This window comes from Arabidopsis thaliana, chromosome 5, assembly GCF_000001735.4.
Source record: "Arabidopsis thaliana chromosome 5, partial sequence".
Classification (NCBI taxonomy): domain Eukaryota; kingdom Viridiplantae; phylum Streptophyta; class Magnoliopsida; order Brassicales; family Brassicaceae; genus Arabidopsis; species Arabidopsis thaliana.
Window position 1 is genome coordinate 16,525,274 of NC_003076.8, and position 24,181 is coordinate 16,549,454.

The window sequence follows — 24,181 nt, forward strand, 5'->3', positions numbered from 1 at the left end:
AGTTTTAATATGTTCAGCTCTCGATTCCTTGATATTACTCCTTTTTATGCTTCTCTAGACACTAGACTATCATATCAATATGAGTTATTTGGTTTGATAGCAATAGTAAACATGAATTTTGGACAAATGCATGTCATTGGGTTTTAAAAAGTTGAGGAATAAAGTTTTTTATTGGGTCCAACTTACCCTTCTCATAGAAAAATGACAAATGGTTATTTGTTAGCTTGAGATTGTTTATACCTATATTTTCTTTGTATAAAAAGAAACATGTTTCTGATTTTCCACACAAATGAAGAATTAGTTAAATGATTTATTTTTTAAAAATAAAAGATGATTTATTATTTACCTAGACAAAGCAGAATACAACGGGTGTAATTAATACATTTAATTTGTATATCATTAATTATAAAAATATGATTAGCATATAGTTTATTTTACATGTTTAAGTTATTACACCATACAAAGAAAATAGATTTTTGTATTAATTTATAGAGTTAAAAAGTGATTTTTTCTTAGCAATCATTCAATTAATAAGAACGTTTAAATTCTTCAATTAACAGCTACTTTGTTTGCTTTTTGAAATATTGAATTGTTTTGTTCGCAATCAAAATCACTTTTAACCATTATTCACAAGGTTTTATCTGCAATAATATAATTAATAAAAAAATAATATTACAGTTGCAAATTGTTATTTTCTTAAAATGGAGCTGATCATTTTTTCCTAGTTGTTATATGCTACAAATTGTTATTGTATAGTAAAATATCTATAAATTAATATTAGAACTAAAAAGTTTCTATTTAAAAATTAGATTTTTTAGTTAGTAACATTCTTCTAGAACTAATTACAAATAAGAAGACAATACCAAAACTTTTCGATGCAGTAAAAATATTAGGAACAAACTCTAACAAAAATCAATGCAGATTCAAAAAATGAAATAAATATATATATATATATATATATATATATCATATTCCACTAAATTTTCTTGTATGTAATATATATATATATATATATATGATAAATTTATATAAGTATTAATTTATCAAAATAATGGAATTATATGTCTATATATAACTAAACTAAAATAATATATTAATGTTTTATCGAATTAATTGCATCAATTTTGTACACTAATCTAATTTAAGACTATAAATATTTATAGTAATTATTAATTTATCGAATATTAATTTATAAAATATTTTGTTTTTAAAAATATTATTTTATTGATTGCTAAGAGAAAAGAAAAATATAGAGATTGAGGAAACTTAAACGAAGATTGTACAAATTTATAGTGTAGTATTTAAATAACTTCACAATGGTAGATACAAATAGGTAGCTAAATTTTACTTTAATATTAGTAGAGTCTAAGTAAAATAATGCTATAAAAAGCAGGATAAAACAAAAGAGGATACGGGCTTAATGATATAATTAAATAAACGAGGTCTAATGTTCATTATGATTCTCATGGAGACGCAACAAGTAATAACGACAATTTTGGGAAATGACAAAATTATATAGTTGATGGCTTAATTAACGTCGCCAGTGACAATATTGACTCTTGGTCTCTTCTTTATTAATTGTTTCATTAAGCCAAATTAAGTATAATTTTTTGAATTCCCATCCAAATTCATGTGATTCTCTACCTCCTAAGATCCACCATGATCTTTGAATCAAATCATAAACAAGAAGCAAATCAAAAGCCCATTATTTACATAGTTTGACTTCCATTGACTTAGATGAACTATCTTACCTTTTTCTGAACCTTGAGAATTGAGATACATATAAGATGATGATAATATGCCTTATGAGGTGGAAAGTGGAACCACTTATGTTTCATTGTTAAACCAATATAGTATATCCAAATTAAAATATTATTTTCTCAGCTATATCCATATGTCATTTAGTATATGGGAAAACATACAGTTTTTTAACATAGAAGAGAGGATACAAACCAGTTAATAGCAAAATAGTGTCATGCTTCCATTGTCCTATACATAGCATTGAATCTCTCACATCTTCTCGTACATGCCCAAAAGTTTATGATTTTAATGGCCGTGTTTACAACATTATTTCTTCTGTGCCGTCTATGTCAAGAAAATAACAACATAGTATATACCCTATATATATATATATATTACTTCTTTTTTTAATTAGTTCCGTTTATATATATGAAAGAGGTCTTACAGAGGAGCCTTAATGCTCAGATACAATCAAATAAGATAAACATATAGAGACGAGTGTTCTAGTAAGATCAGTAAAGATGTGGTCTAATTTTGTTGGAAATTAGCAAACCATAGCGAAAGATAGGAGTCAGGAGATGGAGTTGTTGAAGTGAAGATGACGTCTTGATCCAAACCAGCAAGGCTTCATCGGATTAGGAGTTGAATTCCCCATTTAACTTGAGTTAGTATTCTGATTGAAAATAACAATATATATTAGTGTTACATAAGTTTGGATCAGACAAATTTTATATTGTTGTATCGAAAGCTATACCAAATTTCCTAAATATTACCCTCAAACATCAACACATCCGATTAATTTACCGAAACCTCCGATCAACAGCACTACGAATGTTTAGACTTTGATCTTGTAGGGGACCGAACGTGTATATATATTTTAATGTTTTCTGACGTCAACGTCTCTCTCTTTTCTAGATGTCAGAAAAGGAAAATAATAAGTACTAATGGTCCATTTAGCAGGGTTTTATTTAAAGTTATATTTTAAATAGTTGCATAAATACTTCGAAAATATAGGTTTAATAGTATAAGAGAATTTTGAAATATAATAATATTGTAAGTATATGACTATAGGGAGAATCAACGTCGAAAATGTCCATAACATTTTTATTCATTTTAAAGATGTGATTGCAAAAATTAAGATTGTGTCTGTACGTATTGGGGGAACTCCTCGAGGCCAAACATTAATTTCGTGTCTTTCTTTGTGTTTCCCAATTTTAGTAAAGACTGTTCTTATATTATCTCTTTCCTCCTCAATTTATCTATTATTGTGTTTGTGACTATAATTTAGATTCATAGCGATTAGCTTCGTTTTGACACCAAGTAAAAAGCTGATGATTTTACTATTATTATATATGTTAATCATATACTCTGATTTGAGACATTATACTTTTGGTCGTTTTGTGTACTTTTGGAAAATTCATAAAACGATGTTACTCACCGACAATAATATATTTCGATCACTCAAATAGTAATAAGACTGATTAGATTATACAAAATGAAAGAAATCATACGATGCTGGTTAGATTGGACTTGGATCACATGCTAATGGTATTCTAGTCAACATTGCTTCAAAGATCTAATAGTCAAGGAAACAAATTTTTTTTTTTTGGTATCAGTGGGGATATTAAGTGAGGGAAACATTTTTTTTCAAGAATAGATGGGTGAAAAGTTCAGCCTTGACGTGATAACATTTTAACTTTAAAATCAGTGTTGGAAGAGACACACAATGATTCAATATTCCCAAAAAAAAGAGATCTCTAGAACCACAAAGAGACTGAATAGAGAATTTATTGAAGACAAGACCACAACAATGGACATTGTAGTTCATTGTCTTAAAAAAAGGTTGTTCTTCCCAAATGAGGAACTAATCAATCAACTTCAAGATAAAAAGAGGAACAATCAATCAACATCAGCGTTTTGCTTTTTTCCTCTACTTTTGTATCCTTTTTTTTTCTCATAAATCATTAAAAAATTATAAGTACTTTTTATTTTCGTCATAAATGTCTTGTGTTTTGTTCTGTACACAACAAAGATGATATCGTCATATTCAAAGAAAAAAAGGATTCGTAGACAGTTCTTCTAGTCTTTCGAGTTCAAGCTCAAACAACAACAAAATTAATATTCAAAACAACATTAATAAAAAAAAAGTATGGAGTGACCAAAGAAAAAAAAAACTCTCAAACATTTCTCTGTTTGTTCCGGCGAAAACGGCAACTGTTTCATCAAATGACAAACACAAAAACCTTAACATCTAGTTTGTATCCTCTCTGATACTTCAAAAAAAATGTAAAGAGTTACAAGTTTCCCTTTTTCTTTCTTTTTTAGGCTATAAATTTAACATAGTATCTTATTTCTTTCTAAATCAGGACAAAAAGTTTGATTTTTTTCTTTTCTTTTCTTTTTCCCTGTGTGTGGTTTCATGGGATATAGGGATGAAGAAACAATGGCTACCGGACAAAACAGAACAACTGTGCCAGAGAATCTGAAGAAACACCTCGCAGTTTCAGTTCGAAACATTCAATGGAGTTATGGTATCTTTTGGTCTGTCTCTGCTTCTCAGTCTGGGTAAGTTTCTTAAATCATATTCATTGAACACTAGATATTGGAGATTTTGAAAGATATTGATGAAGTAAATTTCTTGATTTTAATTGGAAAATTAGATAAAACTTATGTGTTCACTTCAAATCAAAACTAGTGTTTAGTTCTACAACTCAAGACAAGGTTCTCTAGGTTTTTCTTGATTCCATTGATTTTTTCTTATAAACTCATATAAGGTTTCTTGATCTTCTTTAAAAGTTCAATTTTTTTTCTCTTCTTCTTGAAGTTCTTGATTAGTTCAAGAAAATGTTTTGTTTGTTTTCTTTATTCGATTTGATATTTGTTTTTGTTTTTCTATATATAAAAAGAGTTTTAGAATGGGGAGATGGATACTATAATGGAGATATCAAAACGAGGAAGACGATTCAAGCTTCGGAGATCAAAGCTGATCAGCTTGGTCTACGGAGGAGCGAGCAGCTTAGCGAGCTTTACGAGTCTCTCTCCGTCGCTGAATCTTCTTCTTCAGGCGTTGCTGCCGGATCTCAAGTCACCAGACGAGCTTCCGCCGCCGCACTTTCACCGGAAGATCTCGCCGACACCGAGTGGTACTATTTGGTTTGTATGTCTTTCGTCTTCAACATTGGTGAAGGGTAATTCCGTCTTTTCCTCTATCAGCATTGACATTTATTATGTGTCATGATCGTGTTGATCTTTGCCAGTTTTAAACAACGTGCCAAAATATACTTTTAATACTAGTAGGTCCAAGGATTTCGACTTTTATGGTTCAGTTTAGGTTTGTTAGATTTCAGGGTTCTGCAGGAAAAAAGTATGAGCTAGAACCAATTTTTTAGTTTCAGTTTGGTTTCAAAATTTAATGTCCGGATTTGGTCGGTTTCAGATTACAAAAGAAAAAGTTAAAACATAATTAATTTTAAATAATAATGTGTATATATATGCATTAGTATGTTTAACTCTATTCTACATCTAATAAATTTTATTAATTCGGTTTGGTTGCAGTATATTTGTGTTCGATTCGAGTTTAGTTCGGTTTATTTATCATCACAAAAGTTTGTTTCTGTCCGGATTAATTAAAAAATTCGTTTCATTTTGGTCTTTATGAACACGGCTAATTAACTTTCAATAATTATGAATATGTTAGGAAGAAAAAATGTGGAAAAATTAAGCTTAGAATGCATTGCTGCTTTCTAAATGAACCTGTCTTTTTGCAGAATGCCTGGACGGACGTTTGCAAACGGTGAACCGATATGGTTGTGCAACGCTCATACGGCGGATAGTAAAGTGTTTAGCCGTTCTCTTCTAGCAAAAGTAAGTTGTAGTATTGATGTAGTTGCTATGTAACACTTTTTTGCGATTTGAAAACACTAAAATCGTTCGTTTTTGTTTGCGTTTTGTGGTGGTTTAGAGTGCTGCGGTTAAGACAGTGGTTTGCTTCCCGTTCCTTGGAGGAGTCGTTGAGATTGGTACCACAGAACATGTAAGCCAATATTTGTGTTTTCTGCTTCCAATGTTTTAGAATAATTATTATGAAAATCCTTTATTAAGAAAAAAAGAATAATTATAAAATTACCACAATGTATTCTAACATTTCAATTTGACCCTTCAATCTGTCGAATAACGGTATAGACACCAAGAACACACAAACTAATATTTTAGTAGTCTCGATTTTTAAAGATTTCCACGGTTTGGTTATGACAAAACGCGAAAATACGGCTTTTGTACTTTTTACTAGCTCGTTGGTATAGTTATAATTGAAAACTTTTTCAAGGCTTTTTCTTGGTGTGTTTCGTCTCGTAGATTACGGAAGACATGAATGTAATACAATGCGTGAAGACATCATTCCTCGAAGCCCCTGATCCGTACGCTACAATATTACCAGCAAGATCCGATTATCACATCGACAACGTTCTTGATCCGCAACAGATTCTAGGCGACGAGATTTACGCGCCTATGTTCAGTACGGAGCCTTTTCCAACAGCTTCTCCGAGCAGAACTACCAACGGTTTCGATCAAGAACATGAACAAGTAGCAGATGATCATGATTCTTTCATGACCGAAAGAATCACTGGAGGAGCTTCTCAGGTGCAAAGCTGGCAGCTCATGGACGACGAGCTTAGTAACTGCGTTCACCAGTCGCTAAATTCCAGCGATTGCGTCTCTCAAACGTTTGTTGAAGGGGCGGCTGGACGGGTTGCTTACGGTGCAAGAAAGAGTAGAGTTCAAAGACTAGGGCAAATTCAAGAGCAACAGAGAAATGTGAAGACATTGTCATTTGATCCAAGAAACGACGACGTTCATTACCAAAGTGTGATCTCAACGATTTTTAAGACCAACCATCAGTTAATTCTCGGACCGCAGTTTCGAAACTGCGATAAACAGTCAAGCTTCACTAGGTGGAAGAAATCATCGTCATCATCATCAGGAACCGCCACGGTCACGGCACCATCACAAGGAATGTTAAAGAAAATTATTTTCGATGTTCCGCGAGTGCACCAGAAAGAGAAGTTAATGTTGGACTCACCAGAAGCCAGAGATGAAACTGGGAACCATGCGGTTTTAGAGAAGAAGCGCCGCGAGAAATTGAACGAACGGTTCATGACCTTGAGAAAAATCATTCCGTCAATCAACAAGGTATATTTATATAATCGATTCTTCAAAATTTCAAATCCATATATATCGCGAGGTAACTAATCTTATGTTTAACATTTTCGATAGATCGATAAAGTATCGATTCTTGACGATACGATAGAGTATCTTCAAGAACTCGAGAGACGGGTTCAAGAACTAGAATCTTGCAGAGAATCAACCGATACAGAGACTCGTGGGACGATGACGATGAAGAGGAAGAAACCATGCGACGCAGGAGAAAGAACATCAGCTAATTGCGCAAATAATGAAACAGGAAATGGGAAGAAGGTGTCGGTTAACAATGTTGGTGAAGCCGAGCCAGCAGATACCGGTTTTACTGGTTTAACCGATAATTTAAGGATCGGTTCGTTTGGTAATGAGGTGGTTATTGAGCTTAGATGTGCTTGGAGAGAAGGAGTATTGCTTGAGATAATGGATGTGATTAGTGATCTCCATTTGGATTCTCATTCGGTTCAATCCTCGACCGGAGACGGTTTGCTCTGCTTAACCGTCAATTGCAAGGTATACTCTCTAACCTACTTTTGGCTTAACCAGGATTTGGTTAACCTAGATTGACATGAAATGTGTTGGTTTCAGCACAAGGGGTCAAAAATAGCGACACCAGGAATGATCAAAGAAGCACTTCAAAGGGTTGCATGGATCTGTTGAAGACTACTTAGTTAAAATTGACAGCAAAGAAAAAACATTCCCGGTTTGGTTTCTATTCTTTGGTTTTCTTCTAACCGGGTTTTAGGAATTAATGTTATGTTTATCATTTGTTTTTTGTTTTTTTTTTGTGTCTTTTTTTCCGTTGCTTAACGTAGGTGAAGAGGAACATACACTATGCGTATTTTGTTTGAGGTAGATTATTTTAAGGGTATTAGTAATAGTAATAGCCAGTTTAGATGATTTTGTGTTCTTTTGTTGTTTAAGCACAAGGTTGATGTGAAATTACGGGGAAAAAAACATTAATGTGTAAATGAAAATTAGTGGTCAAAAAGCTTCACACGAAACGGGAGAAGATTCTGCATTTTGGCATTTTCATGGATAACAAAGAGGTAAAGTTTATGATAAGAAATCCAGATTAATTTCCTTAACTGGGTCATAAATGATTTCATTGAAATAACATAGTGAAAATCAACAAAAATAAATGCTGTAATATCTTATTTTTACAAATTTAGAGGTGTTGACCAAATTACTTTCTAATTTGCTTTATGTAATTTTACCTATCTAGTCATGTCTTATTATGTTTTACTTACCAACTCATGTTATTCTTTTCGTTTAATATCAAGGATATTTCAAACCCAAACTGAAAATAATCTTCATATATTAATGGAAAACCAGAGTACTCTTATCTTATCATTTAAAATCTTTGTGTTGACAAAAAAATCTTAAACAATAGTATAAAAACATGAATCTTATTCCTTTAAATTCTAAGGTGAATTCTAATTTACTTTCTAATTTGTGTAAAAATATAAAATATAGAAAAATGGGTAAACTTGATTATCAAGAAAAAGATCCAAATTGGAAAGCTAAAATATTGTTATTTAGAAGGTAGAACCAAAATTAATGACTAAAAATATTTTTCTTTGAATAAAATATACCTCATATGGAAAATATTTTTTCAGACAAAAACATAACTCCTTTCCTTTTTAACAGCAAAACCGAAAACATAAATTCAAAGATACATGTCGATTTTACACACAAAGTGTGCGATCAGACAAGACTCAAGGGAGAGATCGAGAATGGTGAAGATGGCCTGAAAATTCTTCTCTCCGGTAAGAACTTGCATTTACATGTTTTTATATATATCTCGGATATTTTTCTTAACTATGTGTGTACTTCTTAGTTCTCGAAAATGTAGTTTACAATAGTTTCTCTTTTGAATTAAGTCGAGATAATCGCAATACTACTCGGGTTTTACTAGATGCATTCTCTATTTACCTGTGTTACAGAGATGAATCCTTAATCTTGTATTTATGGATATGCTTTAAACAGTTTTCCAATTAATATTGGTTTATATTTGTTATCTCCTCGCCTAATATTCCATTGTTTAGAAGAACACTCCCATCTTTTTACAAAGTTGATGATGTGCTGATCCGTAATCCATTTCGATCTACAACAGACTTGTGTTGTTTATAGTTATCCATGTTGTGTTTTTTTATTCTTGCAGCTGTATGAAAAATCTTTGAAAGAAAGGTGCAATCTGTAAGAACAGAGTGAAATTAGACTGAATCTTTAAGAATGGGAGATGAGCCAAGATTCAGTGAGAAATGGGATTTCAGAAGGAAAGAGAACGACTTTGAAGATTCTTCAAGCGATGATCCAGATTCAAACTCGACCCAGCATCCTATCATTCATAACCCAAATCTTGAGTCGAATCAGATTGATAATGGAACAAAAACTGTGACTAGAGAACAACCTGTGAAAACCCGGAAGAGGAGGAGCAAGAAAGATGAGACTAAGCCTGAGAAAGTTAAGCAAGTAAGGAAAAGGAAACCGAAAACTGTTTGTGTGGAGGACAATAAGAAGAAAGATGAAACAGTTATGGGGACGGACGGTGTTGGAACGTTTATGGAGACGTTGCTTGATGAGCTTACGGCTTCTAGAGAGCGTTTAATGGATTGGGTGAAGACTGAATTGTGTGGAGCACCCAATGAAAATGTAGCTTCCCGTCCGCCTCCTAATAAGAGAGGAGTTGCTGCGGTAGCAGCAAAGAGACCTGTGAAGAAGAGGATGACAAAGAAGAAGAAGGAAGAGGAGGAGAAGATGAAGAAGAAGGAAGAAGAGGAGACGAAGGAGAGTGAAAAACAGAGCAAACCGGGTGAGAGTGGTCTAGAGATGTATATACCTGAAGAGAAAAGTTCAGAGATTGCTCACAACGGTCGAGATCGTGAATGTAATGCTGGGTCGTTGGATAGGTTAATAGCGAGCGGTCAAGAGATGAACACACCTAAAGAGAAAAGTCCAGAGATTGCACAAAACGGTGGAAGTTTTGATTGTAATGGTGGACCGTTGGATAGGTTTCTTCATAGCGGTCAAAGTGGTTTAGGCAGAAACTACTTTCAGCAACAACAAGAGAGTCAAGAAGCGCTTGTTGCGCAAACTGAGATGGATAATTCGAAGAACGAGACCGTGAAGGGTCAGAAAAGTATTGTTTTGGCCATTCAAGCTCCAAATCTGAGTAAGAAACTAAAGAAGACAAGCGAAGCTAATACCAACAAGAACAGATCATCAATAGTGGAGATAACAGGACCTGAAATGCAGAAAGATCATAACTTTGGGACACCTTTTGCGTCACAACTGTCATCATCATCGTTGCAGAGTTTTCCGGTACATTCTTCGTTGTTTCCAAAACTGTCTTCATCATCACTATTGCAGAGTTTTCCAGTACCTTCTTCGTTGTTTCCTTCTTCAAGCCAAGGGATTACTCCTTCAGCAAGTAACACCAACTTTCAAATGAGACAACCAGTAGCTCAGACTCCTGATCTTTCTGAATTTCAGACAGGAGTCACAGGAGGACAAGGATTTGAGAATTCTCTGTTGCACAACAATGGTTACTTTTCTGGTTTTCCGGCAGCTTTTCAGTCTAATCTGATGGCAGGTGGTTATAATTTTCCAGCACAACTGAATTCTGCGACTTCTTCACAGCAGAGAGACGACAACAATATGTTCGGAGGTCTGATGATGGCAGGTGGAGCCATAAGATTTTCCGGTAACAGATTTCCTGAAGCTGAAGTAAGCAACTGTAATAACGGCCTCTCCGATTACAGAACTAGCCCTGGTAGATAAAGGCCTGTTCCAGAGACAACAGCAACAGTGTGATCTATTTGTTCCTTAATTAGATCGAAAAATTTGACCAGATTTTCTTCCAATAAAATACAAATGTCTCTATCCTCGCTAATTTTAGTGGAATTATAGATGTGTCTTTTGTAACTCACCGTTTGAACCCGAAAGGTGTTTCCGCAATTTGATATTTTGCCAAGCATCGTCATTTGCTTCTCTCTGCAGTACTTGTATAAGGTCATGTCGTTAGAATGCAAACATCCTTCACAGCCTCGTCTGACGAACGATGTAAGTCCTTTTTATAAGATTATCAGAGATAAGAAATTCATGGTTGGAATAGCTTCATCAAGTATTGGGATTAAGATCATTCATTCTTCTTTAACACAATGTAAGTCGCTAACTAGTTTTTGTTGGATTCGGCTTTAAGCAACTCGTGATCACCTCGAACCAAAGCTTAATACTTGCTCATTAGATAGATATTCCACGACTAGGACTTTGCCAAACCTGAACAGACTGCTGATCCTTTCGGGTCACAAACATTCTATTTCCTCCAAACGCCAATCCTGTTATCTTGTTTTCTCCTGAATCCGCTAATTTTCCCAACGAATTCTTCCTAAAAACCCTCTCTTCCAATACATCCCGGCTTGCATTCCCCACCAAACCCGTGATCACTTCAGACCAAAGCTCTATCCCACTTCCTTTACTACTGCAAAACACATGATTCCCATAGCTCTCTATCTTAGACCCAACTCCTCTTCTTTCATTCAAGTTTCTCTTCTTCTCTTCCCCAAGACAAACCCATGGATCCTTAGTTCCTAAACTCCTCAAATCGGCGTAGAAAACTTCCCCTGAAGTCACACCGACCTTGAACACCGCCGAGAGATTATCCGAGACAGTAACATCAGAGAAACAATCTTGTGCCTCCTTAATCTCCCAAACCATATTCCTTGACCTAACATCCCAAAACCTTATGTGACCATTGACACCAGAAGGACTAGTATGAGAACCAGAAACCATCAACAAATTACAACTCTGAATCCATTTCAACTTAGTCGATGGAATCGCAGAATCAATATCAGCGCCATAGATCTCACAATGATCAATCTCAGACACAGGTAACAAGCTAGAAAGGTCATACACCATAATCGAATTCGAGTTCCTTCTACTAGATTCAAAGCTAGTGAACAAAAACTCATGAGAAGAACCTATGGCTTGAACCGTTGAGCTAGACCTAGTAACGTTTTCCCAATTCAGAGTCGTACGAACGAATCCGCCGTTATCGAGATCGATGATTTGCAAACCAGGGAAATCGGTAGCTCCGGCAGCTAAAACTCCCGGAGATATCTCTAGAAGCGAATCCACGGCGGAGAAATTAGTCAACACAGTCGACTTTTGCCTCAACGACCAATCAAACGAAGTGATTTTGCTACCGTGCGCCACGTGGAGACCTCCGCCGATTACAGTCGGTGAGATACTCGACGGAGAATCTCGACCGTTCAATTGAAGAATCCTAGATCTACGGAGATCGAACGGCTCGAACTGCGACGAATTCGAGAGAGAATCGATTAAGAAAGACTCGATTCCATAGTATCTAGATTCATCGATGAGATCACGAACATCGAAGGCGCGTGATCTAGCAGGTAGGTTTCCGGTACGGAGGATATAGAGAAGAACGGAGAACAAATCGGGATCACGATCGACGAAACGAGTTGTCTCAGTAGCGAGTTGAGATAGGAGAGAATCGGTTCCGGCTAGGCTTAAGGTTTGCTTCGTTGTTTGAAAGATTCGGCCTCCGACGTTGATGGAGACAACGTTCGATTCATGAGGGATCGTCGGAAAATTCATACGAGCAAATCAGAAGACGTTCTTCGCTTTTTTTTTTTTTTTTTTTGGCAGAGGATGATAAGACGGATAAACAGTGAAACTTCAGAGAAGAGGAACAGTTTTTACTTGTACAAGGCTAACACGGCCACTGAAGTGGATGAGATCATCAAATCAAAACGAACAATGCGTTTAGTAAATTTTGGCTATTGAGACGGATATGTACAATGCGTTTATAATCTAAACGATGCATATAGCCTTCAAGAAAAGAAATTACCGAATCAATAACCGGTATAAACCGGTAAGAGAGACTTATTTGAAATTGAAAAGACTAACAATTCGGTTCGGTCTAATAATGTACACAAACGTCCGGTCCGATAAATTAAACAGGTGAACAAAGCACAAAGGGAGAAATAGATTTCACAGTTGAGTTATAAGCAGAGATAATTCATGATCATATACAATAAAACAAGTCCCCTACCAAAGCTGGTTCAAGGATCTGGTTTGCCAGCAATTGCAACATCATCATCATCATCATCCTCATTATCTGAGCCGTATTCCTCTTCACTTAGTTCTTCATCGCTAGACTTATCTTCTGAACCTTCCCCTGGCTTTGCATACTTCTCACAGTATTCTGAAACCGCAAACCCAACAAAGCCGAGCAAAATAACCATCACACTTCCTCAAAATATCCCCAAAAACCGTAATATCCCCATAACATTATCAAGACCTTGTAAATGCCTAAGTCTTTAAAATGATCAGAAACTTTTATCTTCATCATGAGATTCTAATGAATAAATCACTTGCAGATCATTACATTAGCTCCAAGATTTACGAAAGTTCAGTTCACACATAAACCAAACAAAAGCTCTAATTCATTAAAACGAAAAATGACTGAGAGGAACTCTTAGTGTTAAGAATGGTAATCTCGAACGCACACATTAAGAACAGGTCCAAGCAAATATGTGTACCTCACATCAAGCAAATAAAAGAAAAAGAGAAAGAAACTAACAGATTTGTCAGAATCTTGATATATCTCTTAACATGAGAATCTGAGTCGACTTACCTTTAACTCGTTGCTCATAAGCAGGACGATCACGCATCATTAACGCAGCAGCTTCTCCATTCAATGGATCTGATGGGTTTGGATACAGAAGAAGCTGAGGAAGAAATGTCTCAAACACATTCACAAGGTCTGAAAAAAAGAAGAACCAAAAACATAAAGTTAAATCACAACAGCAATCATTTGATCCCAAATATTCAAAATAAACCACATTTGATATCGCCCTTACCGAACATAGGACTCCAAGTTTGGTTAATCACATCTAAACAAACAGAACCCGACCTGCATAAACAAAGGAGACCAAAGATGAAAAAGATTGAAATAAATTGATCCAAAACATCTAGTGGATTGAATTTAAAAAGACTTACAGTTCATCAACATTAGGATGATAAATTTTAGTAATGAAACCAACAGATGGAGATTTATAAGGATAAGCATCTGGAAGCTCAACTCTTATCTTCCACACACCTCCTTGATAGAGACCTATCACCAACACACACATTAAACCCACAAATAATAGTTTAACAACAGTTCTTCACAACTAACACCCGAGTATCCCAACCGAACTTCGCCGAAGCGCCTAACTAATCCCGTGGTGAGCAAACTCGCAAGCCCACCACGAGTAAGTAAACCACACACAGTGTGTAAACATGGTGGAATCGAACCGCCGTAGATCCGAATCCACCACAAATAACGGATTGCAATTTTGACACTAATATGAACAAAATCTAAGAAAACCAGGAAGAATTACAAATACCCTTATCATCATTTTCACAAGTAACAGAATCAAAATAGCACACTAGTGACTGATTTAGAGACAACAATCAACGAAACTGGGGATTATTCTCAGACAAGATCAATCTTACTGTCTTTGGGACCATTGAATTCAACATAGAATTCTTGCATGCCATCGTTGATCGTTTCCACTTTATAATCGCTCATCATCCTGCAATATAAAATCAAATCAAATCAATCATAGAAACAAAAAACTCAAATCAAAAGTAACAAATGAAACCGACAGAGAAAAAAATTAGAAAGTTATTACAGCTTCATCATATCCATTTCTCTGCGTTTGCTTGGCGAAGACATTTTTTTTCTCTGTCGGTTCGCTTATGTTTCTCTGATTTTCTGGGTTTTTTTTTTGGTTTTTGTTCTTCTTCCGGATTCGAGTGGAGATGAAGAAAAATGTGTGAGAGAAAAAGGAAAGATTTTCGTTTATTGATTTTTTATTTATATATTTTCACGTACATCGATGATGGGAGTGAACCACCGAAGGAGATCGTATCTCTAAATATATATCCTTTGTTAGAAATAAGAATCTCACTCCCTTCACTAGTAATAAATTTTGTGATTTTGTTTTGCTTTTTCAATTACTTTCTCCCTAAAAATTTTTAATTATTTTCTCCCAAAGTTAGATCATATTTTTGTTATTTCTTTTAAATCTATAAAGTTTTATAGTAATTATTATTAAATTTTAGAAAAGGTTTTTAATCACATAGTTAAACTATATTTATAGTCTAATAATAAATGACATTGAAACAATGAATCAATTGAACGTAAAATAAATATTTTTCGAACACGTAGATATTTTCGGAATATATTTTATAAAACTTGAATCTGTAAAGTATTTAGTTCAAAAAAATAATTTTTAAGAAATTTTTAAAAAACGTTTAATATACTATTTATGATGATTCATTAAAATCAGTAACTATTTGTATACCTCATTATTTATTAGTATAATCTATTTAACTAAGAATATTAAACTCTCATTATTACTTCCCTAATTTTTCCTCTTTTTTGTTTCTTTTTCTTTTGTATTTGAGATTGTAATGGCTTAAGATAACATATTTGAATAGTCAAATAGTAAATTTTCAGTCAAAATATTACTCGATATAAGTACCTAAAGTATCTCTAAGTATTAGTGTTTATAATTCTTAAGAATATGTTAATTAGTGTTTTTTACAGCAATTACTTTACTTGGTGTTATGTTTTGTATACAAATTAGTAACTAGAACCCTAAGAATATTTTTATACAAATTACTTTACTTGGTGATTTTTTTTGCACATTTTATTCGTTGTTCGCTTATGTTTATCTGATTTTATTATTTTTAAAGTTTTCAATTTTGTTAAATTTAATTTTTCATTTAAACCAATGGCGTGACAAAAAAACCTCTATTTTATACTGTTTTACACAGTAATGGTCACTCAAAACGCTTTTCTGGCGCGTTGAAGTTGTTGGTCGACAAAAATAGTTGGATGGTCATGCCCGATTACAGTCTAAAAACATGAATCTGTATAAGTATTTAACTAGAAAAAACAAATTAGACAGGAAATTTTTTAAAAAATAAAAATATTTGTCCAATATACCATTAGCATGATTCACTATAATTAGCAACTATTCATCTGTCACTTACTCACTTGTGACAAATATTATTTATTAAACAAAGCAATGACTAATATTGCATCTACATGTAACAATATCATTTACTAGATAAGTCTCATTTAATTTGACGTACTCATGTAAGTAAGATGTACGACAATACGACATCACATATTCAACTAATGAGACAACTAAACAAACCAAGTTTCGAAAATGTGAAGAACTAAGAAATCTAAAACATAAACACTACAAACTAGTAAGTATAAACAATTTTCATATTACATATCACAGAACAACATAAAGAAAATAAATAAGCACTAAACCAAACTAAAATCGAACCGTAATAAACCCAATCCATACATAACAAACTCTCAATTTCAGTTTGATTAATATTTTTCTTAAACTCAAGAAAAAACTGAATCAAACCCAAATTGAAACCCCAGCTTTAAAACACTCCTAAAATAACCTATAAACAAGAATTACCAAAATTAAAACATCTAGAAGAAAAATTATCAGTTTTGTCTCGTTTTTTATTCACAGAAGTGAATCTAAAGCACAAACTCTAATTCTTAATCTCCGTTTTTTTGTAGACGATTTGAAACGTCTGTACACAAACATATGTATATCAACACTGACATGTTTCGTAAATCCAACTTTGTGATCAGCTATTAGTGTATTCTTACCCATTTTTTCTTTTTAAGTTTTTCTCTTGTTCTCCAATTTCTTTCTTCTGATACAGAGAGAATTGAGCCTTCTAAGATGCGGCATTTGCGGGTTGCTAGTCAAGAGTAGAGTCAAATACCATTTCCTGCAGAACAAACGGATCCTCTCAGACATATCCCGGGAATTAAAATGAATTTGTAAACAAGCTAAATTGGAACTACTCATTATTTACGGTTTACTTAGAGATTAGAGTTTTTCGACATACACCAAAGAGAAGTGAATAAAAGAATGTACCTTGTTGCAGACGGGGCAGGTTTCACTTCTCTCCATCCATTCTAGAATGCATGCAAGGTGAAAATGGTGATCACATTTGGCTACAAGTTTCGGGTTCTCGATATCATATTCTGAATCAAAAGCACAGACAATATAATAAATAACCCATTCTCGCAGTCATGTAAGGTACGATTATGTTTATATGTTTTTGAGATGTGGGAAAGGCAAACAAGCTTTTACCTTCCAAACATATGGGACAATCCTCCTCTTCCTCTATTGGTATAAAAACAGCTTTTGATAGCTTCGGGTCTATTTCTTCAGTAGATTCAAGATCAATCTCTGTTTGGATTTTGCTATCTGTCTCTTTATGTGAGCATGTAGTTGGAACCCCGAGAGTAATACCATCAACTGTTTCTTGAGCAGACTCGGTATTAGCAGAGTCCACCGAAACCTCTCTTATATCAACACAAGTAGCCTCTTCACCACTAGCTGGTGTTTGAGGAATCCCTATAGGCACATCGAAAGGGGTAGGCAGTGGCGGTGGTATATAAGCATCAGGAGATGATGTCTCTAAGTTTGTGTCTACTACTACAACACCAGTAGAGATTGCAGAGGAAGTCCTGTTATGAGCGGAAGATAAAGGCACACGCTCTTCTGTTGCCCTTGGGTACTGCAAAATACAAGTCATAAAACAAGTTATATTCCCATATGAATCTCGAAGCCCGTTGGGGCTTTTAACTCATTTAGTGTCCTGAAGCACATCAAGATTGATTTATTTGCAGCCTATCAAAGCAAGGACACCCAAAAAAAACGAGGAAGTGGGAGAAGTATCAGACTAACGTAGTAGTACGCAGGTCCATTATCTACATCAGCTCTTCGTGAAGAAGAACAACAACAGCAACCTCCCATCTCTTCTTCTCTTTTTTTTTTTTTCTGTTTTACAAAAACTACAAAACCCGAAGACTCTTCATCTATGCTAACCTACAAGATATGTGAAGAAACAAATTACATTCTGAGATCAGTAGGAGAATATTTATCATCTATATGCAAGAAACTCAAACAAGCTTTATCGTTTTCGATATCAGTTTGAGCTGTCTACTAAAGTCTGATCAGACTCATCATGCTAGTAGCAACAATAAAACAATTCAGCTACTAACAGTTCAAATTCACTCTCAATAATCAAAGATACAATAAACATCAACCATTAAAATCGAGACAACAGTGTTGCGACTACAAGCCTATGTGAATCTCCTACAATTCTCATTCTCTTTAGCACCATCTACACACAATTGCAATAAATTCAAATCAGTTTTACACTAAACCCCAAAAACTTAAAACAATTCTACTCAGAATTTAACTCCAACACAAACAATGAATCCACAAAAAGAACCAAAGCTCCATTAAGAGCAAGCTAATCCGTAAAACCCTAAACCGAAACTTATAAAAGCAACAATAAACATCAGAATTCTCAGAATCTAGCATAAACACATAGGAGAAATACGGATCAAAACAGTAAAAAAAAAACCCACAGAATTTCACACAAAAATCAAGCTCAAAACCTAAAGAAAAGCGATCACTAGCAAGAACAAACACCAAAGAAGAACCGATCATCTTCTCGAGATTGAATCAGAGAAGAGGAATTAAAAATCTCAAAATCATAGAGAGAATTTTACTTTTTGTTCTTGGGGGAAGCTTTTTTTGTTTTGTCTTCGTCTTTCTCTGCTTCTGTGCTTTTTGCGGTGCTGTGTTTATCGTGCGCTCTATCAAAATGACTTTCCTAAGAAATTACAAAGACTCTTTTTGGGCTCAATATTATATTTACTTACCTGATTTATTAAATTCATTAATACAATTATTAATTAGCTGATTAATTATTTTATTTTTTCCGTTACAATGTATTTTTCAAAATTTCAATAATGAAATTACATAACTGAAAATCGGCTGAAAAGTGTCGACCAAAAAATTATAAATTGGGAAGTACCATTTTCAGTAAAATTATTACTATTTTTTTTCCGGCAAATAATTTATCGATGTTTAAAAAAGAAACATGGGCTCAAACTTAAGAATAAAGCCCATTTAAAGAATCCTATTAAAAGCCCATATTTGATCTGTTACTGCAGCCTTTATATATGAATCGTGTTCTTACGTTTCTGCTTAACAATTTCCTTCCTCCGCTTCAAACGAGTCACCGACTCGACACAGGAATCCGAATTCGCCGGAGACGCAGCTTGCTTCGTTGAATAGCTTACAACGGGAAATTACCACGAAGACGGTTGTATATTCCCTCCGTCGTACAATTTAGGTTATGTGCGAATTCACAAATTGAAAATACAAGAGAAACAATCCCTAAAATCGATTTGATTAAGAGGAGCGAAAAGAAGAAAATCAATATGGGAAACGGTAATGGTCTCGAATCTCGATCGTACTGAGTTTTGATTCGTTTATTGAATTATCCGGTGAAAAGAGTATGCTAATACTGGGGAAAATGTTGATGTTTAGATGAAAGAAAACGACCTACAAAGAAGATGAAGTACGGTGGGAAGGTTCGTGTTGATTCTTCTCCACATGACTTTTTTTATTTATTAGGCTCTTCACTTCTAGTTAGTGTAATTGTACTGTAAAAATCTCAGGATGATCAAAAGATGAAGAACATACAAAACGTTGAAGATTACTATGATGATGCTGATGAGGATTCTCGTGATGGTAATATTGATTACTCTCGTATAATTAACATAGATACATTGGGAACAAAATTGAAATAGAATTTATAATGGTTTTTAAAGGTGAAGGAGAGGAGAAGAGGAGAGATTTTACTGATTTGGAGTTGAAGCCGGATCATGGAAATAGGCCTTTGTGGGCTTGTGCTGATGGAAAGATTTTCTTGGAGACATTTTCTCCTCTCTATAAACAAGCTTATGACTTTCTTATCGCCATTGCTGAACCCGTTTGCAGGTTTGATTTTGATTTGATTATTATATCAATGTACAAGTTATGATTTTTGTTGTTGATTTTCATTCATTTGTTACTATTTCAGGCCTGAGTCAATGCACGAGTATAATTTAACCCCACACTCGTTGTATGCTGCTGTTTCCGTTGGTCTTGAGACAGAAACTATCATCTCTGTTTTGAATAAGCTATCTAAGACCAAGCTACCCGGGGAGATCATTGATTTCATCCATGCTTCTACTGCTAATTATGGGAAAGTGAAGTTGGTATTGAAGAAAAATCGGTATTTTATTGAATCACCATTCCCGGAGGTAAGTTCACCAGACTGATCCTCTTTCTCTAGTTATGCGTATGGGATTTTTGTGTAGTTTCTCTGTTGGTTTTGCTCACTCGTTAAATATAAACAATCTTAGGTGTTGAAAAGGCTTCTCAGTGATGATGTCATAAATCGAGCAAGATTTACTTCTGAGGTATGTTGAACTCCTCAATTTAGTGCTTTATGTTTACTATTACTGGATGGAAATACATACCATGATCTGTTGTTCTCAACAGTTTTTGCATCTTTTGATACCAATGCGGCAGAGAGATCTATCCTGATTCTCTTGGGGCTATTGGTTTCGTGTTTAAATTCTAATTTTTTCTTGAACTATTTAATAGATAAATAAACTCATTATCCTTCTTTTTAAACTCCTTGGTTCATTGAATGTGAAATTGATATCTCTTATACCATTGTATTCTCCACAGTATGTTGAACCAACTTATTAACTTTTTTTCTAGCCATATTATGGTGGTGATGGATTTACGATCGGCAAAACAAGTGGTGAACTTGAAGCAGGACCTGGGGAGTTGTTGAATGAAGCAGAATTGGCAGCAGCAGCAGAAGAGAAAGAAACTCACTCATTTGAGATAGACCCTGCACTGGTAAATTTCCCCTAATGCTTCTGAAATAAATCGTGTTGATGACTTTGTTAATGTTATATGATCTTTACTCAACTCACGGTGTCATGTTCTTCTGCTCTTGGTGTGTAGGTGGAGAATGTTAAGCAGCGTTGCTTGCCAAATGCCTTGAATTACCCTATGTTAGAGGAATATGACTTCAGGAACGATAATGTGAGAAATAATTATCACACTTCAGGTCAATTTTTACTTATCAGATGATATGAACTGGATGTTCGTGATTGTTAATAACTTGATGGTGTCTGTCAGGTTAATCCTGATCTTGACATGGAACTGAAGCCCCATGCACAACCAAGGCCATACCAGGAAAAAAGTTTGAGCAAAATGTTTGGAAACGGTAATACGATATAACTGTCTACGCCCGCATTTATTTTCCTTAGTAATTTGTTTACAGCGACTGCTAAATTGATTGTGAACTTCTCTTAGATATATAGATTTGTACTTTCATACACTGTTCTGATCTAGCTTCATTGTGAACTTCTAATAGATAAGTATCTTTGTTATTTCTCCTGAAAGCTTGTGACTGATCTAGACTCCTGATTCTGCAGGACGAGCAAGATCTGGGATTATAGTGTTACCTTGTGGAGCTGGTAAATCTCTAGTTGGTGTTTCTGCAGCGGCTCGTATAAAGAAGAGTTGTCTTTGTTTGGCAACGAATGCTGTCTCGGTGGATCAATGGGCCTACCAATTTAAGTTGTGGTCTACTATAAAAGATGACCAAATATGCCGTTTCACTTCTGATAGTAAAGAACGATTCCGTGGAAATGCTGGTGTTGTTGTGACAACCTATAATATGATTGCCTTTGGTGGTAAACGATCTGAAGAAGCAGAGAAGATTATAGAAGAAATGAGAAACAGAGAGTGGGGGTTGCTGCTTATGGACGAGGTAATCAAATTGTTCTTAGTGTGATGTGCCTTTGAATTGAAGTTAGTGTTTACTGGTAGTTTACATTGCGGAAAAGTTATATGTGGTTCATTTAGAATGTGTATCCACTATCCAGTGTTACTGGGATCTACAAATAACAAGTTTCCATCCAATGCGTGACATTTTAAGAGTTATGTTTTTCATAGGTGCATGTGGTTCCAGCCCATATGTTTAGGAAAGTTATCAGTATTACAAAATCTCACTGCAAGCTAGGACTTACAGGTAAATGAAAAATTCATTTTCACATACCTTTTTATTTGTTATACTTCAGTTGCAGAAGCTAAGTCTCTTTTTTGGTCTTTTGTTCAGCCACCCTTGTGAGAGAAGACGAAAAAATTACAGATTTAAACTTCCTCATTGGCCCGAAACTCTATGAAGCCAATTGGCTAGATTTAGTTAAAGGAGGCTTTATTGCAAATGTTCAGTGTGCTGAAGTATGGTGTCCCATGACCAAAGAGTTTTTTGCAGAATATCTGAAGAAAGAGAACTCGAAAAAAAAACAGGTTAATGCGTCTAAGCTTTCTCCGCATTGATCTTTGTTTTCCTTGGATATTTTTACTGGATAAAGATCTTAAAATAATTGACTATCTTATTTTATGTTTGTTTGTTTTGATACACTAGAGTCCATGAATTTGATGTAGTCTAGAACCTTATAATATGGTAAACATCAATATTATAGGTTATTTGTGTATGTCTTATAATTTGGCAAATGCTTCTAATAGATCACCCTGTAATAGAAACTAGGAAACCCCTTCAATTGTTCTGACATTTACATATCTTGTCTTCTGGTGTCTGCAGGCGCTTTATGTCATGAACCCTAACAAGTTCAGAGCCTGTGAATTTTTGATACGTTTCCATGAACAACAACGTGGGGATAAAATCATCGTCTTTGCAGACAATCTTTTTGCACTTACAGAGTATGCAATGAAACTCCGGAAACCGATGATTTACGGTGCAACCAGGTTCGTTAAAGAACCACCTATTGAGAGCACAATTTTGTATGTTTCACTCAGTTTCCAATCTGATAGTTCTCTTTGTTCAATATGTAGCCATATCGAACGAACAAAAATTCTCGAGGCGTTTAAAACCAGTAAAACCGTGAACACTGTATTCCTGTCAAAGGTATTAGCGTTGTTTCCTTTCCATTGACCTGGGAATATATAGAGACTTGTTCATTCCATTTTCATCAAGTAACTTAGTTTCGGTTTCTTTTATTGACTACAGGTTGGTGATAACTCCATAGATATCCCTGAAGCGAATGTGATCATCCAGATTTCGTCACATGCTGGTTCTAGACGTCAAGAGGCTCAACGTTTGGGTCGTATCCTTAGGGCTAAGGTGTGATTTTAAGTATTATAACTCATCACATTTTGCGTCTCTCCTAGAGTTCCTCTTGGTTGTTGGATCCAACACGTTTTATTTCTCCGTGATCAAAAACAGGGTAAACTTGAAGATAGAATGGCTGGTGGAAAAGAAGAGTACAATGCATTCTTCTACTCGCTTGTTTCTACCGATACACAGGTAAATCACTTTATTGTTGAAGTAGCCATAAAAACTGAAATTCATCAGACCAAATCAGAACCAAAATATAATTCAGTTCTAGTCCGCACTCGTTTCCAAAACACAGAAAAAATTTTGCTTTCCAGAACCCGTGACTTGAATTCCTGAACCGATAAAAATCGAATGACTGATTGAATGGAGAATGACTGATGTAAGGATCGTGAATGTTGAAATGCAGGAAATGTATTATTCAACGAAAAGACAGCAGTTTTTGATCGACCAAGGTTATAGCTTCAAGGTAATAACAAGCCTCCCACCTCCGGACGCGGGTTCAAGCTTGGGCTACCACAGTCAAGAAGAACAGTTGTCTCTTCTCGGAAAGGTGTTGAATGCTGGAGACGATATGGTTGGTTTAGAACAACTTGAAGAAGACACAGATGGAAAGGCTCTAAAGACGCGACGAAGCATGGGATCGATGAGTGCAATGTCCGGTGCAAATGGAAGGGTCTACATGGAATACAACTCAGGTCGTCAAAAATCTGGTAACCAATCCAAGAAACCTAAAGACCCAACCAAACGACACAATATCTTCAAAAAACGTTATGTTTGAGACAAGAGAACTCATATTCGGCTATATGTTTTGAGTTGTAACTTTGGTGCAAATTTGTTTCAGGCACAAAATCAAGAAAACCTAAACGAAGACACCCTACCTTAAAAGACCGTTAACATTTGATATTTGTTTTATTATGTGAATTGATTAATTGATATTAGAAAGTTCTTTCCTTTTTTTTGATATTTGTTTTCTAGCATATCATGATATCGCCTCGAGAATACCTTTGAAAATTATTTTGTTATTGTCAACTGTCATGATATCTCGCTGAACCAACATATAAAACACGATTATAATTTGGTTGACAGATCCTGAACAACAGTAAAACGTACT

At 34.8% G+C, this 24,181-nt stretch overlaps 6 protein-coding genes and 2 long non-coding RNA genes across 18 annotated transcripts; 3 read left to right on the forward strand and 5 right to left on the reverse strand.

The window, feature by feature from the left end:
• Positions 1 to 3,314: 3,314 nt before the first annotated feature.
• AT5G06145 lies at positions 3,315 to 3,852 on the reverse strand. The gene has a single exon (NR_142894.1). It is a non-coding gene; the product is annotated as an other RNA (long non-coding RNA).
• Positions 3,817 to 8,014, forward strand: GL3 (basic helix-loop-helix (bHLH) DNA-binding superfamily protein). Of its 3 annotated transcripts, NM_001344396.1 has the most exons (8): positions 3,817 to 4,026; positions 4,171 to 4,305; positions 4,647 to 4,928; positions 5,508 to 5,604; positions 5,702 to 5,773; positions 6,094 to 6,927; positions 7,012 to 7,446; positions 7,522 to 8,014. In NM_001344396.1, coding segments are annotated over exons 1-8 (1,929 nt in total). In that variant the 5' UTR covers positions 3,817 to 4,024; the 3' UTR covers positions 7,594 to 8,014. The 3 variants fall into 3 exon arrangements, with proteins under 3 accessions (NP_001332705.1, NP_001332706.1, NP_680372.1); NM_001344395.1 differs by having other exon boundaries at positions 3,817 to 4,305; NM_148067.4 differs by lacking the exon at positions 3,817 to 4,026 and having other exon boundaries at positions 4,182 to 4,305; positions 7,522 to 7,814.
• Positions 8,015 to 8,657: 643 nt separating this feature from the next.
• AT5G41320 (stress response NST1-like protein) lies at positions 8,658 to 10,716 on the forward strand (the record flags this gene model as incomplete). Of its 2 annotated transcripts, NM_001344397.1 has the most annotated exons (2): positions 8,658 to 8,702; positions 9,098 to 10,716. In NM_001344397.1, the coding sequence occupies one exon, from the start codon at positions 9,169 to 9,171 to the stop codon at positions 10,714 to 10,716; it is 1,548 nt and encodes a 515-aa protein (NP_001318722.1). The 2 variants fall into 2 exon arrangements, with proteins under 2 accessions (NP_001318722.1, NP_198948.1); NM_123497.1 differs by lacking the exon at positions 8,658 to 8,702 and having other exon boundaries at positions 9,169 to 10,716.
• Positions 8,958 to 10,008, reverse strand: AT5G06155. 3 transcript variants are annotated; one of them, NR_142897.1, is made up of 3 exons: positions 9,776 to 10,007; positions 9,347 to 9,646; positions 9,114 to 9,274 (listed from the first exon to the last, which is right to left on the reverse strand). It is a non-coding gene; the product is annotated as an other RNA (long non-coding RNA). The 3 variants fall into 3 exon arrangements; NR_142895.1 differs by having other exon boundaries at positions 8,958 to 9,646; positions 9,776 to 10,006; NR_142896.1 differs by having other exon boundaries at positions 9,052 to 10,008.
• AT5G41330 (BTB/POZ domain with WD40/YVTN repeat-like protein) lies at positions 10,066 to 12,743 on the reverse strand (the record flags this gene model as incomplete). 2 transcript variants are annotated; one of them, NM_123498.2, is made up of 2 exons in its annotated part: positions 10,866 to 12,630; positions 10,066 to 10,720 (listed from the first exon to the last, which is right to left on the reverse strand). In NM_123498.2, exon 1 carries the CDS (start codon positions 12,553 to 12,555, stop codon positions 11,179 to 11,181), a length of 1,377 nt encoding a protein of 458 aa, NP_198949.1. In that variant the 5' UTR covers positions 12,556 to 12,630. The 2 variants fall into 2 exon arrangements, with proteins under 2 accessions (NP_198949.1, NP_001332628.1); NM_001344398.1 differs by lacking the exon at positions 10,066 to 10,720 and having other exon boundaries at positions 11,179 to 12,630.
• Positions 12,744 to 12,789: 46 nt separating this feature from the next.
• Positions 12,790 to 14,916, reverse strand: UBC4 (ubiquitin conjugating enzyme 4). 2 transcript variants are annotated; one of them, NM_123499.5, is made up of 6 exons: positions 14,640 to 14,916; positions 14,461 to 14,540; positions 13,963 to 14,077; positions 13,824 to 13,876; positions 13,598 to 13,726; positions 12,790 to 13,165 (listed from the first exon to the last, which is right to left on the reverse strand). In NM_123499.5, exons 1-6 carry the CDS (start codon positions 14,681 to 14,683, stop codon positions 13,023 to 13,025), a joined length of 564 nt encoding a protein of 187 aa, NP_568589.1. In that variant the 5' UTR covers positions 14,684 to 14,916; the 3' UTR covers positions 12,790 to 13,022. The 2 variants fall into 2 exon arrangements, with proteins under 2 accessions (NP_568589.1, NP_001331159.1); NM_001344399.1 differs by having other exon boundaries at positions 13,963 to 14,540.
• Positions 14,917 to 16,188: 1,272 nt separating this feature from the next.
• Positions 16,189 to 18,712, reverse strand: AT5G41350 (RING/U-box superfamily protein). 3 transcript variants are annotated; one of them, NM_123500.6, is made up of 5 exons: positions 18,584 to 18,712; positions 17,751 to 17,891; positions 17,151 to 17,580; positions 16,932 to 17,041; positions 16,189 to 16,782 (listed from the first exon to the last, which is right to left on the reverse strand). In NM_123500.6, exons 2-5 carry the CDS (start codon positions 17,817 to 17,819, stop codon positions 16,753 to 16,755), a joined length of 639 nt encoding a protein of 212 aa, NP_568590.1. In that variant the 5' UTR covers positions 17,820 to 17,891; positions 18,584 to 18,712; the 3' UTR covers positions 16,189 to 16,752. The 3 variants fall into 3 exon arrangements, with proteins under 3 accessions (NP_568590.1, NP_001332530.1, NP_001332529.1); NM_001344400.1 differs by having other exon boundaries at positions 18,113 to 18,699; NM_001344401.1 differs by lacking the exon at positions 18,584 to 18,712 and having other exon boundaries at positions 17,751 to 17,938.
• Positions 18,713 to 19,059: 347 nt separating this feature from the next.
• On the forward strand, positions 19,060 to 24,054 carry XPB2 (homolog of Xeroderma pigmentosum complementation group B 2). 2 transcript variants are annotated; one of them, NM_001344402.1, is made up of 18 exons: positions 19,060 to 19,310; positions 19,410 to 19,453; positions 19,541 to 19,613; positions 19,694 to 19,862; positions 19,945 to 20,167; positions 20,270 to 20,326; positions 20,634 to 20,777; positions 20,886 to 20,966; positions 21,063 to 21,150; positions 21,362 to 21,699; positions 21,885 to 21,960; positions 22,048 to 22,241; positions 22,537 to 22,700; positions 22,788 to 22,860; positions 22,963 to 23,076; positions 23,179 to 23,259; positions 23,477 to 23,780; positions 23,912 to 24,019. In NM_001344402.1, the coding sequence occupies exons 1-18, from the start codon at positions 19,301 to 19,303 to the stop codon at positions 23,962 to 23,964; spliced, it is 2,286 nt and encodes a 761-aa protein (NP_001331083.1). In that variant the 5' UTR covers positions 19,060 to 19,300; the 3' UTR covers positions 23,965 to 24,019. The 2 variants fall into 2 exon arrangements, with proteins under 2 accessions (NP_001331083.1, NP_568591.1); NM_123501.3 differs by having other exon boundaries at positions 19,067 to 19,310; positions 23,477 to 24,054.
• Positions 24,055 to 24,181: the final 127 nt, after the last annotated feature.